Source organism: Lingula anatina, chromosome 8 (assembly GCF_051362555.1).
Source record: "Lingula anatina isolate TDL-2025a chromosome 8, LinAna3.0, whole genome shotgun sequence".
NCBI lineage: Eukaryota > Metazoa > Brachiopoda > Lingulata > Lingulida > Lingulidae > Lingula > Lingula anatina.
In genome coordinates, this window is record NC_141774.1 from 279,910 (window position 1) to 296,193 (window position 16,284).

General features: G+C 36.3%; 1 protein-coding gene across 4 annotated transcripts; it reads right to left on the minus strand.

Annotated features, from left to right (window-relative positions):
* Positions 1-715: 715 nt before the first annotated feature.
* LOC147760137 (steroid 17-alpha-hydroxylase/17,20 lyase-like) lies at positions 716-13,395 on the minus strand. 4 transcript variants are annotated; one of them, XM_086994457.1, is made up of 11 exons: positions 13,153-13,394; positions 12,068-12,223; positions 11,706-11,786; positions 10,537-10,641; positions 10,280-10,373; positions 8,931-9,142; positions 5,144-5,272; positions 4,377-4,499; positions 2,418-2,546; positions 1,992-2,215; positions 716-1,622 (listed from the first exon to the last, which is right to left on the minus strand). In XM_086994457.1, exons 2-11 carry the CDS (start codon positions 12,216-12,218, stop codon positions 1,497-1,499), a joined length of 1,374 nt encoding a protein of 457 aa, XP_086850583.1. In that variant the 5' UTR covers positions 12,219-12,223; positions 13,153-13,394; the 3' UTR covers positions 716-1,496. The 4 variants fall into 4 exon arrangements, with proteins under 4 accessions (XP_086850583.1, XP_086850584.1, XP_086850586.1 ...); XM_086994458.1 differs by having other exon boundaries at positions 4,377-4,481; positions 13,153-13,390; XM_086994460.1 differs by lacking the exon at positions 10,537-10,641 and having other exon boundaries at positions 13,153-13,395.
* Positions 13,396-16,284: the final 2,889 nt, after the last annotated feature.

Here is a 16,284-nt window from a genome sequence, read left to right on the forward strand (position 1 = left end):
ATTACAGTGGTATATATACTGGGGCATGTCCGGGTGATGTGTATTACAGTGGTATATATACTGGGGCATGTCCGGGTGATGTGTATTACAGTGGTATATATACTGGGGCATGTCCGGGTGATGTGTATTACAGTGGTATATATACTGGGGCATGTCCGGGTGATGTGTATTACAGTGGTATATATACTGGGGCATGTCCGGGTGATGTGTATTACAGTGGTATATATACTGGGGCATGTCCGGGTGATGTGTATTACAGTGGTATATATACTGGGGCATGTCCGGGTGATGTGTATTACAGTGGTATATATACTGGGGCATGTCCGGGTGATGTGTATTACAGTGGTATATATACTGGGGCATGTCCGGGTGATGTGTATTACAGTGGTATATATACTGGGGCATGTCCGGGTGATGTGTATTACAGTGGTATATATACTGGGGCATGTCCGGGTGATGTGTATTACAGTGGTATATATACTGGGGCATGTCCGGGTGATGTGTATTACAGTGGTATATATACTGGGGCATGTCCGGGTGATGTGTATTACAGTGGTGAACAGGCAGCGGTATATAGGCTACACTGATGCTCATAAGTAAAGCAACAACCGATTTTTTCAGAAGTTTCTTCTATCATGATCATTATTTCATTTGTTAGTGGGATTATGCATATTTCTTTCATATTTTATAAATGACATTCAAGTTGAATATTTCTGTTAAAGAAATACACCAAATAGCTTATTGTGATAATCAAAATAACTTTATTTAACCAAACAGTACCAAAATATGCTAAACCATTTATCTAAAAGGTATGCTTACACAGCAAAATGTACCTGCTAATTAAAACAGCTCATCATGAAAAAATAAATTTCAATCATCTAAGAATTAGTTTTAATAAAAGAAGACTGTAGATAAAAGATGATTAATGCGGAAAATACGGAACCACACGAGACACACCAATATACGTCAACAATTAAAGAATTGTAACATTCTTAAATACAATTTTAGTATTCACTACTGGCTACTGCATCACTACTTGCATATAAGGGTGCGTTCACAATGAATATATCGTACTAGATACTGCACACTAAGGCTCTATTCCCATAGATTTTAGATCGATCTATCCCCGCGGGGAGTCTCACTAGATTACTTTCAGATAATCCGACTTAAATGTCCGTCCCGCCTACTACAAGCTGTAAGGGGGTAATTAACTTTCGTGTCCGCCTGGCTGACAGCTATTTAGCGTGAACCCCCAGGGAGTTAGGTCGATCTAAAGTAGATCGATCTAATCTCTGGGAATGGGGTGTAAATCTATGGAGTCTATCGCTGAATGCAATCAGATTAACCAAATAACCCACAGACACAGGAGGTTTCCCGTCAATGAAAGATCTCCAGTCGTAAGCGTACAGTGTAGTTATGAACAATATGTCCATGACCCAAAGAAATCTGCCGTACGGAGACTGGTAAACGCGTGAGATTAAAAGTCACGTGTCTTCCTATTCTCTAGGCTCGATGACAATTTTCTGAGGCTTTGTTATGCAATCAAGTTGGTACATATCCGGCTCAAGGTCTAGTTTCTGTCCTGGCGGAACAGCCACTTTAAACTGACGGAAAAACATGGCCTGTAAAACAGGGAAAACGATTTAAGAGAAAAATGGATACCACTGTGTAACAGCATTTTTAATAATTTGAATTACCATGTGAATTACAATCACACCTATACATACCATCACCTAACAAAAAGTATCAAAAGATACGGGCATGCTTGCCTTAGTTCACACTGTGCCATTATTTGATAAGGAAGGCAGGCATATGCCATACGTGTAGTTAATTAATTAAGGTAAACCTCACTTATGTAACCTAATCAAGCAAATCAAATTATGAAAATAGATAAATTATTTTTACTTAGCACCATTTGATATCATTTTATAACTTGCAGACTACTGTGTCTCTGTTAAAAGTAAGCAAACAAGATCATATTAAAAACCTACAATGGAGATCAATAAGTTCGATCTAGCTACAGCTTCGCCAGGACACTTCCTTTTCCCAGCAGAGAAAGGTAGCCATATTTTATGGTCAATTTTCTTTGATGCGCCATCTTTCGAAAGAAATCTCTCTGGTTTAAATTCTTCTGGTGACTCCCAATTTCTTGGGTCAAAATGGATCACCCAAAAGTTTGGATAAACGACTGTGTCCTTCGGAATATCATACCCACCTGGTTGGCATGCAAAAGATAAATATTAATTTTGTTAAATTTAAATGTTATTTTGAATTTCCATTAGAATTTTGAAAGTCATTTTTACAAGAATAAAACGCAACGTCTCGAGATACCTGTGCTGCTATAAAGGACATAAAAGTAACTTGAAATGTATGTCACTTTTTCTTTTCAATTGATGAAAATTAAGGCTCTTAATTACCAAGTGTCGTGTCACGCAGTGCCTTGTGTGCTATGGCACATGGTCCAGCAGGACGAAGTCTTAAGGTCTCTTTAAAAACCGCCTCACAGTATTTCATCCTCGCCTTGCTTTGATGGAGGTCGTTCACATCTGAAGAATAATTTGTAAGATTGTCTAATGTATGATTTTTAGACGACAAAATGCGTGAAATATAATGGCTGTCTTAATTATTAACAGATATGTATAAGCCGTGGAATTTGTTCTGAAATAATAGTAATAATAATAATAATAATGACAATAATAATAATCTCCCAAAAGAGTATTTCATTAAAACAGTATGAGATTAACATGACAATAAGCGTTTTCCAATTAAATTAGTAAAATGGTCTATAAAATAATGGCTCATACAGGAGTTGTGTTTAATGACAAATATCTTGTATCCAGTTATTTAACAGAAATATTAAAAGATAACTTAGGCTGTATTCCCAGAGCTTTTTGATCGATCTATCCCCGTGGGGAGTCTCACTAGATTACTGTCAGATAATCCGGCTTAAATGTCCGTCCCGCCTACTACAAGCTGTAAGGGGGTAATTAACTTTCGTGTCCGCTCGGCTGACAGCTATTTAGCGTGAACCCCCAGGGAGTTAGGTCCATCTAAAGTACTTTTTTTTTAAATAATAATATGTATTTATTTGCAACTTAAAAAAAGTTGGATTTTACAATAAAAACAAATAGTCGTGAGATGCACAATCTTAAAATATACTTGTAAGTGTTAAAATGATTCGATACACATTAAAAATTCATAAAAAAAACTCAGTTCTTAAAATTTGATAAAGCCCATGGGATTAAAGTTTTTGACGATCGTACAGTCCTCAATTTTGGCACAGTGTACTTATAAACCCGGCGCAAAGTGTAGGAACTTTCATTTATCTCTGGTAGCAAATGATGGATTTTGTGTCCTTCAGAGTACATGTTATGCAATTATGTTTTAGATAGTTAATCTCTTCTACAAGCAAGAGTGATAAGTTTACATGTTTCAAGTGCCCCATCGTAGGACAGCTCTTGGAATATAATCTTACATGCCCTAATCTGGATGGATTCAATTTGATCAATTTGTTGTTGTGTAAGACCTGGGTGCCACACCTGACATGCATATTCTAATGTAGGTCTGATTACTGATGTATAAAAGCTAACAAGTTCATTGGTTGGAATACCCGCTCTTTTCAGAAGCTTAAGATTGTGTAGCCTTTTACTTGCTTTTTTGCTTTTTTACAAATATCACAGATGTGACCTTCCCAGCTCAAATCACTACTGATCCTAACCCCTAAGAAGACAGCAGACCCCATGTGCCAAATCTCATATTTGATTTCTCCAAAAAAGGACACAAAACTACACCCTTGTAGATAATCAAAGGATTGAGAGAGTGCACTCTCTCAATCCTTTGATTATCTACAAGGGTGTAGTTTTGTGTCCTTTTTTGGAGAAATCAAATATGATCTCTTTGGTCTTGGTAGTATTTATTGTTAGTTTATTAGCATGGGACCAGAGAGTGAGTTCTGTTGTTGCATCAGGGAGATTGTCCTGCAGTTTGGTATTCCCGTAGCTTAGAATTGTGGTGTAGATCGATCTAATCTCTGGAATTGGGTCTAAAACATCATTGTACGGCATTTTCTCAAGAATAATTTGCATTATCATTGAATGGTACAACATGTCAATAAAGCAATACATTCCTATCTAAAGAATAATGTGATAATCTACTAACATACATTTTCCCGCGTGTGCGCCGTAAGTGTAAGTAACTTGTTATCGGGTGAATTAAGGTGAATGTGTTTGTGTCTATTTGTGGCTGCGAGAGAGAGTGAGAGAGAGAACGCCGCAAGGCGGTGTATGTGCTCAGGTGGCTGATATTTAAGTCCGTGTCAACTTGTTTGTATTTGTTTGATAGAGGTATAATTTTGTTTGAGAGAGGTATAATCTTACCAAAAACGTCCATAATTTCTTGATACATCTTTTCTTGCACGTCTGGTTTGTCTGCTACGCACAGCAGAATCCATTTGAATGTTTCTGTTGATGAAACTGTTCCAGCTAGATACAACCGGACAACTTGTTTTTAAGAAGGTGACAAAAGATGATTGCACATATTATCATCATTACCACGACAAATACCTTCAAATCATGCACAAAAGGGATTAGAATAATTAAATTTACACTTTCATAATTGCTATCATTTTGTTTGAAATTCAAAAGAAATACATGTACTTTACACATAATGGTATGTTAGTCTTGAGTTCAGACAATTTGCATTCCATATGGTAGTATATGAAACAAAATCCTTATAAATGACATGATGTTTGATGACACCTTGCACTGTCATACATGTATAAAATTGTTAATAATTTAAGTTACAAAATATAATATTATGCAAAACTGTCTATTTCTACTAATTACACACAAAACGTTTTTGAAAACCCCGAAGTCGTTTTTTTTTCAAAAATAAAAAAAAAAAAAACTTCTGGCAACCAGAAACTAAAACTGTTTATGCAGGGATAGGGAAAACGTTTGCGGAGAGGGCTCGGCAGTTAAATATGACAAGTGGGGGACGAATGCGTTGAGGCCCTGGGTGATTAAGCTTCGCTGGAATTAATTTACCCGATTCTGGCAACCAGAGAGGGAGAAGCTCTTGCTGTCGCACATAATGATGGATTTCACTTGATTAATTAAAAAAAAAAACGATACCGGTAACTTACCAATAAAAGTGTTTGATACTATCTGTATGATGTGATCATCTGTTAAAACTTCGTTGACGTCTCCATCGATGCTTTTGCCATACTCTTGTCGTGCCAACAACAGCTGGTCGGTGAGGTCCCTAACATTTTCTGTGAAAGAGTGAATTATAAAAAGGAAATTTGTTATAAAATGCATTTACTAAGTTATTTGTATGTTGCTATTTTGTTAAATTAACCAAGTGACTATTCTTTAGGGCCTATACTACGTCAGAGTTTTATACCAAGGAATCACAGGACGTTTCAAAACATCACCATTAGGTTTTTTTTATGTACAGACACAGATGTGTCTGTACATATAGCCATCATCTGCGTCTGTCGTCGTCGCCGTCGTCGCCGTCGTGCACTTTTACCGATAACACGATAATTGGAAAACCCTTTTTGCTTTTGGCTTGAAACTTACAGAACTGATGAACATTCAAAATACGCAGGTCAAGTTAGAACATCAGCTTGATCGGGCCATTTTTAGGGAAGTTATGCTGTTTTTTCACTTTTTTCAGCATATATGCAGCACCGATAACACGATAAGTGGAAAACCATTTTACTTTTTGGCTTGAAACGTACAAAACTGATGAATATTCATAATCCGCAGGTCAAGTTCGAAAATCAGCATGATCGTGTCATTTTTAGGGAAGTTACGCTGTTTTTTCACTTTTTTCAACATATATGCAACACTGATAAAACAATATAAGAAAAACAGATAGGCCAATTGTCATTTTACTCCCAGGGGTAGTCAAACTTACTAAAACGCAGGTTGAGTTCGAAAAATCAGCATAATCGGGCCTTTATTTTAGAAGTTAAGCTGTTTTTTCACATTTCCTCAGATTCAATTCTTAGGCATGTTAACTGTCTCCTTATTTAACTAATAAGATACATAAATGTGTTTGTTTGATATTTCCTGCATCTTTACAACATTGTTAGTTGATTATGTAAAAATGATGGTAAACTTGTTATCGTGTATTGTGTAATAAAGTGTCAAAAATGGAAATAAACTCATATCATTGCAGTTTGTCAGATTCAATCATCCACTTTGTTCAGAATCTCAGAATGGAGGAAATTGGACATTTAACACTGTTCTATTGATATTTTTCCCATCTCATCAATTTTCTTAGTTGGTCATATAAAAATGGCAGTAAAATGTTTATTTTGTTTTATGTTTAAAAAGTGTTAAAAATGGAAATAAACCCATTTCAGAACAGCGCTGTCTTGTTTACATTTTGGCATTTTTAAGATGTGACTTTGAAGTTCCATGAACCTGCAGACCTTTGCTAGTCACATTTTCTGAATATCCATGATACTAATATTTTATTATTAAAAATTGATGGTCATTATGCTGATAAACATTATGTAATATTGCAACAAAATTTGAAGAAACCCCTATTTTGGGCACTGCTCCCATGATGACCATTTAAGAAAAACCATGTCAATTACTGTTTTCAAACTTACAGGAAAGAAACATGGGGCTAAAATACAGCTTCAGTATGCAATGCAGTCTGTTTGGTAATTTTTTCTGGCAGTTAAACAGTTTTTTGTGAAAATATAATTTTTTCACATATTGGCATTTTCAAGGTGTGGCCTTGAAGTTCCATGAGCCTGCAGACCTTTGCTAGTCACGTTTTCTGAATGTTCATGTTACTAATATTCTATTATTAAAAATTGATGGTCATTATGCTGTTAAACATTATGTAATATTGCATCAAAATTTGAAGAAACCCCTATTTTGGGCACTGCTCCCACGATGACCATTTAAGAAAAACCATGTCACTTACTGTTTTTAAACTTACAGGAAAGAAACATGGGGCTAAAATGCAGCTTCAGTAGGCAATGCAGTCTGTTTGGTAATTTTTCTGGCAATTAAACAGTTTTTTTGTGAAAATTTAATTTTTCACATATTGGCATTTTCAAGGTGTGACTTTGAAGTTCCATGAGCCTGCAGACCTTTGCTAGTCATGTTTTCTGAATGTTCATGTTACTAATATTCTATTATTAAAAATTGATGGTCATTATGCTGTTAAACATTATGTAATATTGCATCAAAATTTGAAGAAACCCCTATTTTGGGCACTGCTCCCATGATGACCATTTAAGAAAAATCATGTCAATTACTGTTTTCAAACTTACAGGAATAATTTTTTCTGACAATTAACAGTTTTTTGTGAAAATTTAATTTTTCACTTTTTTGCATTTTCAAGGTGTGACTTTGAAGTTCCATGATCCTGAAGACCTTTGCTTGGCACGTTTTCTGAATGTCCTAATAGTGTTACTAATATGCTTTTATTAAAAATTGATGGTCATTATGCTGTTAAGCATTATGTAACGTTGAATCAAAATAGAAGAAAACACAATTTTTGGTGTAGCTGCCATGATGACCATTATGGGAAAACTGTCATTTATGACTGTCAAACCTTTAAAAAAGAAACACTGGACTAAAATGCAGAATGAGTTGGAAAAGCAGTCTAATTGGCTTCTTTTTCTGGAAGTTATACATTTGAGTGAAATATTCATTATCTTTTTGGCATATTCATTGTGGGACTCGGAGCTCCTGTTACTGTTTTCAAACTTACAGGAAAGAAACATGGGTCAAAAACTTATATATATATATATATATATATATATATATATATATATATATATATATATATATATATATAATCGAAGATTAAAAGTTTGAATAGCAGCTTCATTGGAATTACATTTACCTCAGGCTCTGCCAAGGAGGTTATATTTTCACCCCTGTTTGTCTGTCATCAACATAACTCAAAAAGTTATGGACCGATTTTGCTGAAATTTTCAGGAACTGTCAGAATTGGGCCTAAGAGGACAATGATTAGTTTTTAGTGGTGGTCTTTCTCAATAATCAATCAATAATCAATAATAATCAACTATTGCTGCCTTGGCAGAGGTCTGCATTCTCGGTGGTTTTCTAGTTTTGTTATGTTTTCCTTTACAATTTTTTTCTCAAAAACTTGCATTTGTGACTTTTAACTCTCATCCGCTCAAGGCTCTGCACATTTTCTGTATTTCCACATAAGCAATTGTATTGTTTTTTATGTCTTTAAACATTATGTAATATTATTTTATGCACTGTCATCATTTTTCAAATATTGAGACTTTCATCATGTGACTTTGGTCTCTCATGGTCCTGAAACTGTAATCTTATTGAAGGGGTGGATTGAGACCATCTTCTGGGTTTTCCGGAAGACAGCCAGTTTATTAAGTTTATATTGACTGGTATCTATTTTTTTCTGTTGGAAGACCATCAAAATGGAGGATGGATCAACATAGATACTTTGGAATACTGTCAGAAAATATCTCTGGGTCCACTCCTGTTATTGACCATGTTACCTGTTGTGCATGATTAAAATTCAGTGTTGACTGACAGTATTATATATATATACAAGCATTATTTATTATTGCATCAAAATTGACAAAATGACCTTTTTTGCATCTTTATTTTCCGTTTTTTGTCTGTACATTTGACAGCTTTGCTGCCTTGTTGTTATATAATGGTTATGGTACCGTTGTAATAACATTGTGCGTTTGCTTGGTATAATTATCAAATTAAATTGATTAAAAAACAAGCGATGTTAATGGTTATAATAATTATGTATGTTTTTTTTTTTTTTTGTTATATATAAATTACAAAAAGCTAATTTTCAATAAACATGCTTTAATTCATAGTAAACATTTGTGAATAGATCATATTAACAGAATTTCTAGATAAATGTTAGGAAAAGAAATCCACCTGTACCTGGATTTAGAGTGACTTCGTGCTCCTTTAACTTTTGTCTATGAAAATCTTCCAACTCATTGGCAATTGTTTTTGCTCTGAGGGTTGACGGAATAGGGACGTGCTTGAGAAATGGGATGAGGTCAGCAGGCAGACGACTTCCAAATAAAACGGTCATATTTTCCGAATACTTTTTTCTTAGCCACAAAAATTCTGGATCGTCGATTTCATAACTAAAGTTAAGATAAACGATGCACCCTACTATAGCATTGTCTTGGTTTTACAATAAGGGAACACACTGGGAAGGGATTTTTAAGCAACATAACATCCTAGAGATACATGAATGCCCATTATGTGAAAACCAAGTGAACATAAGAAGTACTAACGGTTACAACGCCTATCATTCTACAGACGTGTAGTTCGCGTACAGGTTTTGCATATGTTGTACGAATGCGATTTCTTCACTAAACTATATCATCATCGTAGAGTTATTTGAGATAGAAAAGAATGTGAAGTGCGAGTAATATATGGATGAATAGAAAGGCACTTGCATATATACTACAGGTCCCCGTAACTCGAAAGCATGGCGCATTGCGACCGAGCGCAAGCAACTCGGTTCCATAACTCGCCCATAGTCGCCCATACATTGTAGCCCCTATGTGATATCGCTATTCGCAATACGCGATGCTTTCGAGTTGCGGAGCCCTGGTCTACAGGTAATTTCAATAAAATGGTCAAAATGACGGACACGTTACTAAACGGCCGAGTAAACATTGACAATAGTTTATGTAGCTTACCTCTTGCCAAAAGCAATCCTACAGATGATATTGTAAATTAGTAAATTGATGTAGAAATCGACATCTACGGGTTCTGATTGTTTCGCCAACAAAGGAGCAACAAAGGGCAACAAAGGGACAACAAAGGGACAACAAAGGGACAACAAAGGACAACAAAGGGGCAACAAAGGGCCAACAAAGGGGCAACAAAGGGACAACAAAGGACAACAAAGGGACAACAAAGGGGCAACCACCTAGAATGCAGACTTCGCCAAACAATCTAATTTACCGCTAAAGACGTATGACCTAAAATGGAAATTATTTTTGCTTTTTCATTAACGTATGTCTTGTGGATTGGAGACAATATGTTTATGTGTTCGTGGAGGAAGGGGGGCAGATTGCAACCCTTGTGTTTGTCTATTGGTAACCATATGTTTCTTCTCTTCGTGATACATGTCTCCATGGTTTTCAATAAACGAAATTTGAGACACTGAGTTTAAGGAGAAACGTCGAGCTTTGTAGCAATAATGGGAGCTTTACAATCTTAAATAACCAGTAAAGGAGATTTATGTACAGAGCACTGAGTCAGTTTACCTGATGACCTTCACTGCCATCTTTTTCTGTAATGTCCACACAGGTCCATGGTCAGAAAATGCAATATCCTTGTATCCACCGGATATCAGGTTAACTGCAACGGGGAAATACATCTTTAAAAAACCAATTCCTTGCGTTATGCTTAAGATTAAGGAAGCAGTTAATATTTGTAATTTAAAATCTTGAAATAGATTCTTCGGGATACGGAGCTTATGACTTATCTAAGCAACAGAGACCATAAAATGTTGCCTACATACGCGACCAAAGAGATGTGTCCCTGCCGGCAAATTCTTCTGACTTTTCCACCAATAACTCATTCACCAAATCAACTGAGCTCACCACAATAGAGTTATGTCCAAAACCTGCCAATAGCCCATAAAAATGCTGTGTTAATTATGTCGTAAATTAACATTCTTCTTGCCTCATACATTCTCAGATAACTGCTGCGGAAAGCCCAGATTTTCTGTGCCAGGTCGGTGTAATAGAAATAGTAGTCCTAGGAATGGAAGTCCGGGGTCCAATATGATAATTACAGGTTAGGGTTGGTCGGAGAATTGAGGTAAGTATATAAGACAAGTGTACTGTGAATATGTCTCCGTATTTCTTTTCCATTTCTGCAAAAACCGTAAACAGTAATGGGAAACGGACCTGTGCAAAGTAATGGGAAACGGACTTCGGTTCCTAGCGGACTACCATTCCCAGGGGCGGATTTAGGCCGTCTTCTGGGTCTTCCAGAAGACGGTCAGATTTTCAAGTTTACATTAAAAGGTATCTTTTTTTTTCTGTTGGAAGACGGTCAAAATTGGAAGATAGATCAATAAAGATAATTTGGAAGACTGTCAGAAAATAGCTCTGGATCCGCTCCTGATTCCTGTCACATCTGTACAAAGTAATGGGAAACGGACTACAGTTCCTAGCGGACTACCATTCCTGTCACACCTGTACAAAGAAATGGGAAACGGACTACAGTTCCTAGCGGACTACCATTCCTGTCACACCTGTACAAAGTAATGGAGAACGGACTACAGTTCCTAGCGGGCTAACATTCCTGTCACACCTGTACAAAGTAATGGAGAACGGACTACAGTTCCTAGCGGACTACCATTCTTGTCACACCTGTACAAAGTAATGGAGGACGGACTACAGTTCCTAGCGGACTACCATTCCTGTCACACCTGTACAAAGTAATGGAGAACGGACTACAGTTAATAGCGGACTACCATTCCTGTCACACCTGTACAAAGTAATGGAGAACGGACTACAGTTCCTAGCGGACTACCATTCCTGTAACACCTGGTCACAAAAGTGACAACAATTACCAAGCATCGTACCTTCCAAGCGTGTTCACAGCCAAGTCTTGTGTTTCTTTGACTGTGTATTTACACAACAATTGTTGTTATGTAATTTAGTTTAAAGTAAGACTTACCAAAATTTACTGTGAATATGTCTCCGTATTTCTTTTCCATTTCTGCAAAAACCGTAAACAGTCTCACATCTTTCGAAAAAGCTAAAATAAAATAACATATGTCCAATACATAAATATCTTTCTGATAAAATATTTATCATTTACTTTGATTTATGACCATTATTTGCAAAACAATAGTAGTAAAACTCTCTCTCTCTCTCTCTCTCTCTCTCTCTCTCTCTCTCTCTCACACACACACTATTGTATAATTTAAATACAATATCACAAAGACATCAGTAGCACCACTGAATCACTGCCTGGGTTTAAGCGTAAAGTAAAATAACAATAAAGAAAAATGCTTTAAAATCCACAATCCATCTCACCAAAATAATTCCCCAATATTGGTAGTTGTGGAGGACCTGGCGGCAGTCTGTATCTTTTCCGTCGAAGATATGTCATCACCAACAGGAATACAAATGTACCGACCAATGCAGTCTGCACATTAGGCCAGACATATACGTTTATAATGTCCATGTTTCCTAGAAATGCAAGAATGCCTTTATCTACCTAATGACCTGATATTAAACCATTGATCTTTAAAACTTAAAGGTATTGCAGGTGCTTCTTTATATTTGTATGTTAAAATATAGGTATATAGGAAATGTTACTAAAGTTGCCAGTTAACCTGCCCTTTGAATTAATGTTGTTTTATCAATACTGTTGTGTTTTGAGTAAGTGGTTAGAGGAAGAAGATAATTTCGTCTCATGGGATAAAATGGGTTCATGTACCATTTTACGTCAATTTTTTCTTTTACTAATCCTTGTAAACATGTAATTCAAACCCTTCGGCAACGCGTTACGTGCCCTGACCTGAAAACGGGTGTATGTACCGAGACAGTAAACAGGTTTTACGACAGGTTTTTAGTTACGTCCAACAGCACTGCATAATCTATATCAAATAAAATCACTATATCCTGTTCAAAAGTTCAATTTCCCCAGAGTAAAGGTACAAAGAATACAATTTCCGTCAGCGGCTTTTGCTTCCACCCAAGATAATATAAAGAACCGATTTCCTTGTCGCAGTGCATTTGGGTACTACTGTACAGACTATCCACAGATTAAGAACTATCCACAGATTAAGAACTATCCACAGATTAAGAACCACAGATTAAGAACTATCCACAGATAAAGAACTATCCACAGATTAAGAACTATCCACAGATAAAGAACTATCCACAGATAAAGAACTATCCACAGATTAAGAACCACAGATTAAGAACTATCCACAGATAAAGAACTATCCACAGATTAAGAACTATCCACAGATAAAGAACTATCCACAAATTAAGAACTATCCACAGATAAAGAACTATCCACAGATTAAGAACCACAGATTAAGAACTATCCACAGATTAAGAACTATCCACAGATTAAGAACAATAACACTACTATTAAAGGAATTGAATACCTTTTTTCTTTATCCGGAAGACAGAAATCCAGCTACTGCATCAACACTTCTTCTCCATATATCCCAATTGTCGATATGGGGTTCAGAGAAAAAACGAGAGTTAAAAACTACACGTTTATTATCTACAGAGACTGATCAAAAACTACCCACTCAGTGAGCAGGGCGTGAATATATACAAAGTAGGCAACAGGAGGCGGAGCTAAAACTGTAAATACTGATACGCCTTCGTGGCCGAGTGCCTTATGAAGGTACAAAGAACACTATACTTACATTACTGGTGTCATTCAAGGATTCATAAGTAAGTACTGATAAATGTAAAACAGGTATGCAATAGATTGTCATTGAAACAAAAATCGAAGTCAATAACAGCACTAATTAGAAATATTCCAATAGTAAGATTAAATAAAATTGCTCATAGAGCAAAAAACATTGCAATGTTGTACATTTTTTTAAATTTCAATTTACTTTAAATTTTTATTCATTTTTGAATCTAGTTATACTTAGATTTAATTACAAATTAAACAAGAAAATGCAAGTTGTACTGGCAGCATATTTATTCTATCTCAATCTAACTTTGTTTTACACTGCATTATAATTGCATAAATGATTGCCATATTGTTTAGTCTGTTTCATAAGTAGATATCTGATAATAATGTAACTATCTTTTCATATAAATAAATAAAACGATGTTAACATATGCTTAAATATGGAACAAAAAAAAAAAAAAAAAAGAAAGAAAGAAAGAAAGAAGGAAAAGTCACACGTCAAACCAGGGATCGAACTCGGGACCTCCCGCTTACAATAAAGATCAACTGCTTTACCGCCTGAGCTATCTGACCCCCCTCCCCCATTCTAAATCCGCCACTGGCGGGGGTCGAGGCGCGTCTCGGCAATTTTATGACTTAAATAAACGCCTTTGAAGTAATGTAGTCATTGGGACCATTCAGAATGAGCATGGGCACATAACAGTAAATAAATCTCGTCTCAATTTGACCGGTGGAAGGACGACGCGTGGGGAGGCATATTAGAGGAGAGATCATAACAGGATTAAGCGGTCTTCCTTTCATGTAGGTCCGCCATATTTAGGCCGTGGCAAGCTAGCACTAGGCTCTTCTCATTCTGAATGGTCCTTGTGACATAAGTAAACGCCTTGGTGGTTCAGTGGTAGAGTGCTCGCCTGCTACTTGGACGATCCCGATTCGATTCCCGGCATGTTTGGAAATAATATGGGCATGAATCTTTCAGCTCATCCTTCAGCAGTTCTCTTTAGATTATCTGTTTTCCTGAAAAGAAATTTTGAGGATACGGCAGCTGTGAACGCGTCTGCGAATAAATTACTGAGATCTTTTATAGTAGGGTTCGTAATGAATAATCTGATAGTACGTGTAGAGTGGGGAAAAATCGCATCTTGTTTTCACTAACAGAATCCCACACAGTTGTCAGACATATATACCTTCATTCTACACATGAAATCTGATTGCTTATTTTGAAGCCTTCTGCTGACCCAGCGAACCCTTTTATATTTTTTCGTTTATATTTCATTATTCCTTTTTGTTTTTCATATTTTCTGAGTGAGAAACTGGTAAAACAGATTTTATACGTTACATCACATTTCCTCTCGCTGCTTATCTCTAAACCTTATTGTGCTACACACTGTATTCCCTGTACATAACAGGTCTAGTGTACACTGTATTCCCTGTAAATAATAGGTTTCTTGTTTATAAATGGGGTTTCCTCTGATTCATGCTATTAATTATAAATCTCTCCAATACCGATATCCAACAGTCTTAATAATATATTTTTAAAAATTGAACCATTGGATAGGATATGTTCATGGCCAAAAATGCTATATGCTTGTGACTTATTCGACATTAAATATGAGCATTGGAATTTATATTCAAGACACTTACAGTAAGTTATATTGCTGAGGGGGAGGGGTCTTGAAGGGGAATGTCCTTGTTAAATGAATAGGGTGACGTCGTCTTTGGTTGTGTGTTGGCTTAAAAGGTGGTAACTTCCCTGGCGATATCGATATTTATCTACAGTCATTTTTATATACAGACACTAAGTGTCTGTCGTTGCCGTCCGACACATGACGTTCACCCCGTAACTGCTAAACCATATTTTTTTTACTTTAAATTTATTGTGTGGCTTTGTTTGGTAAACAGGCAGGTTGTTTTCTAGAAATAGCTTGATCAGTTTACAATTATGGTAATTATTCTGTTTTTTATGCACAATTTTGGTGACGGTTGCCTCATAACTGCCAAACCGTATTTTTGTGGCTTTGTTTGGTAAAGAGGCAGGTTGCTTTTGAAAATCGGCATGATTGGTTTACATTTACTGTAATTATTCTGTTTTTTTTTTTGTTTGTAAAGAGGCAGGTTGCTTTTGAAAATCGGCATGATTGGCTTACATTTACTGTAATTATTCTATTTTTTTGTTTGTAAAGAGGCAGGTTGCTCTTGAAAATCGGCATGATTGGTTTACATTTACTGTTCTGTTTTTTTTTTTTGTTTGAATATTTTATTTTTTAAACAGCACTTTCAGTGTCTGCTATACAGGTAGCCCATGGAACTGAATTACTTGCTGGTTTTTTAATATCCATGTTACCTGTAATACATAATGTAAGAGGATAAGAATGATTATACTGTTTTAAAGCATGTAATATTGCATCAAAATTGGCCAAAACATTGGTGCACTCTTGGTGCAAACCTGGTGGTATCCATCTCAGAGGAATCAATCCTGGTGGTATCCATCTCAGAGGAAGCAAACCTGGTGGTATCCATCTAGGAGGAATCAAACCTGGTTGTATCCATCTCAGAGGAATCAAACCTGGTGGTATCCATCTCAGAGGAAGGCAACCTGGTGGTATCCATCTCAGAGGAAGCAAACCTGGTGGTATCCATCTAGGAGGAATCAAACCTGGTTGTATCCATCTCAGAGGAATCAAACCTGGTTGTATCCATCTCAGAGGAAGGAAACCTGGTGTTATCCATCTCAGAGGAAGCAAACCTGGTGGTATCATCTAGGAGGAATCAAACCTGGTTGTATCCATCTCAGAGGATGGAAACCTGGTGTACAAATGAATATGAAGCGGACTCTCTGTCATGGTGGACTCTGTCACGTTACAAC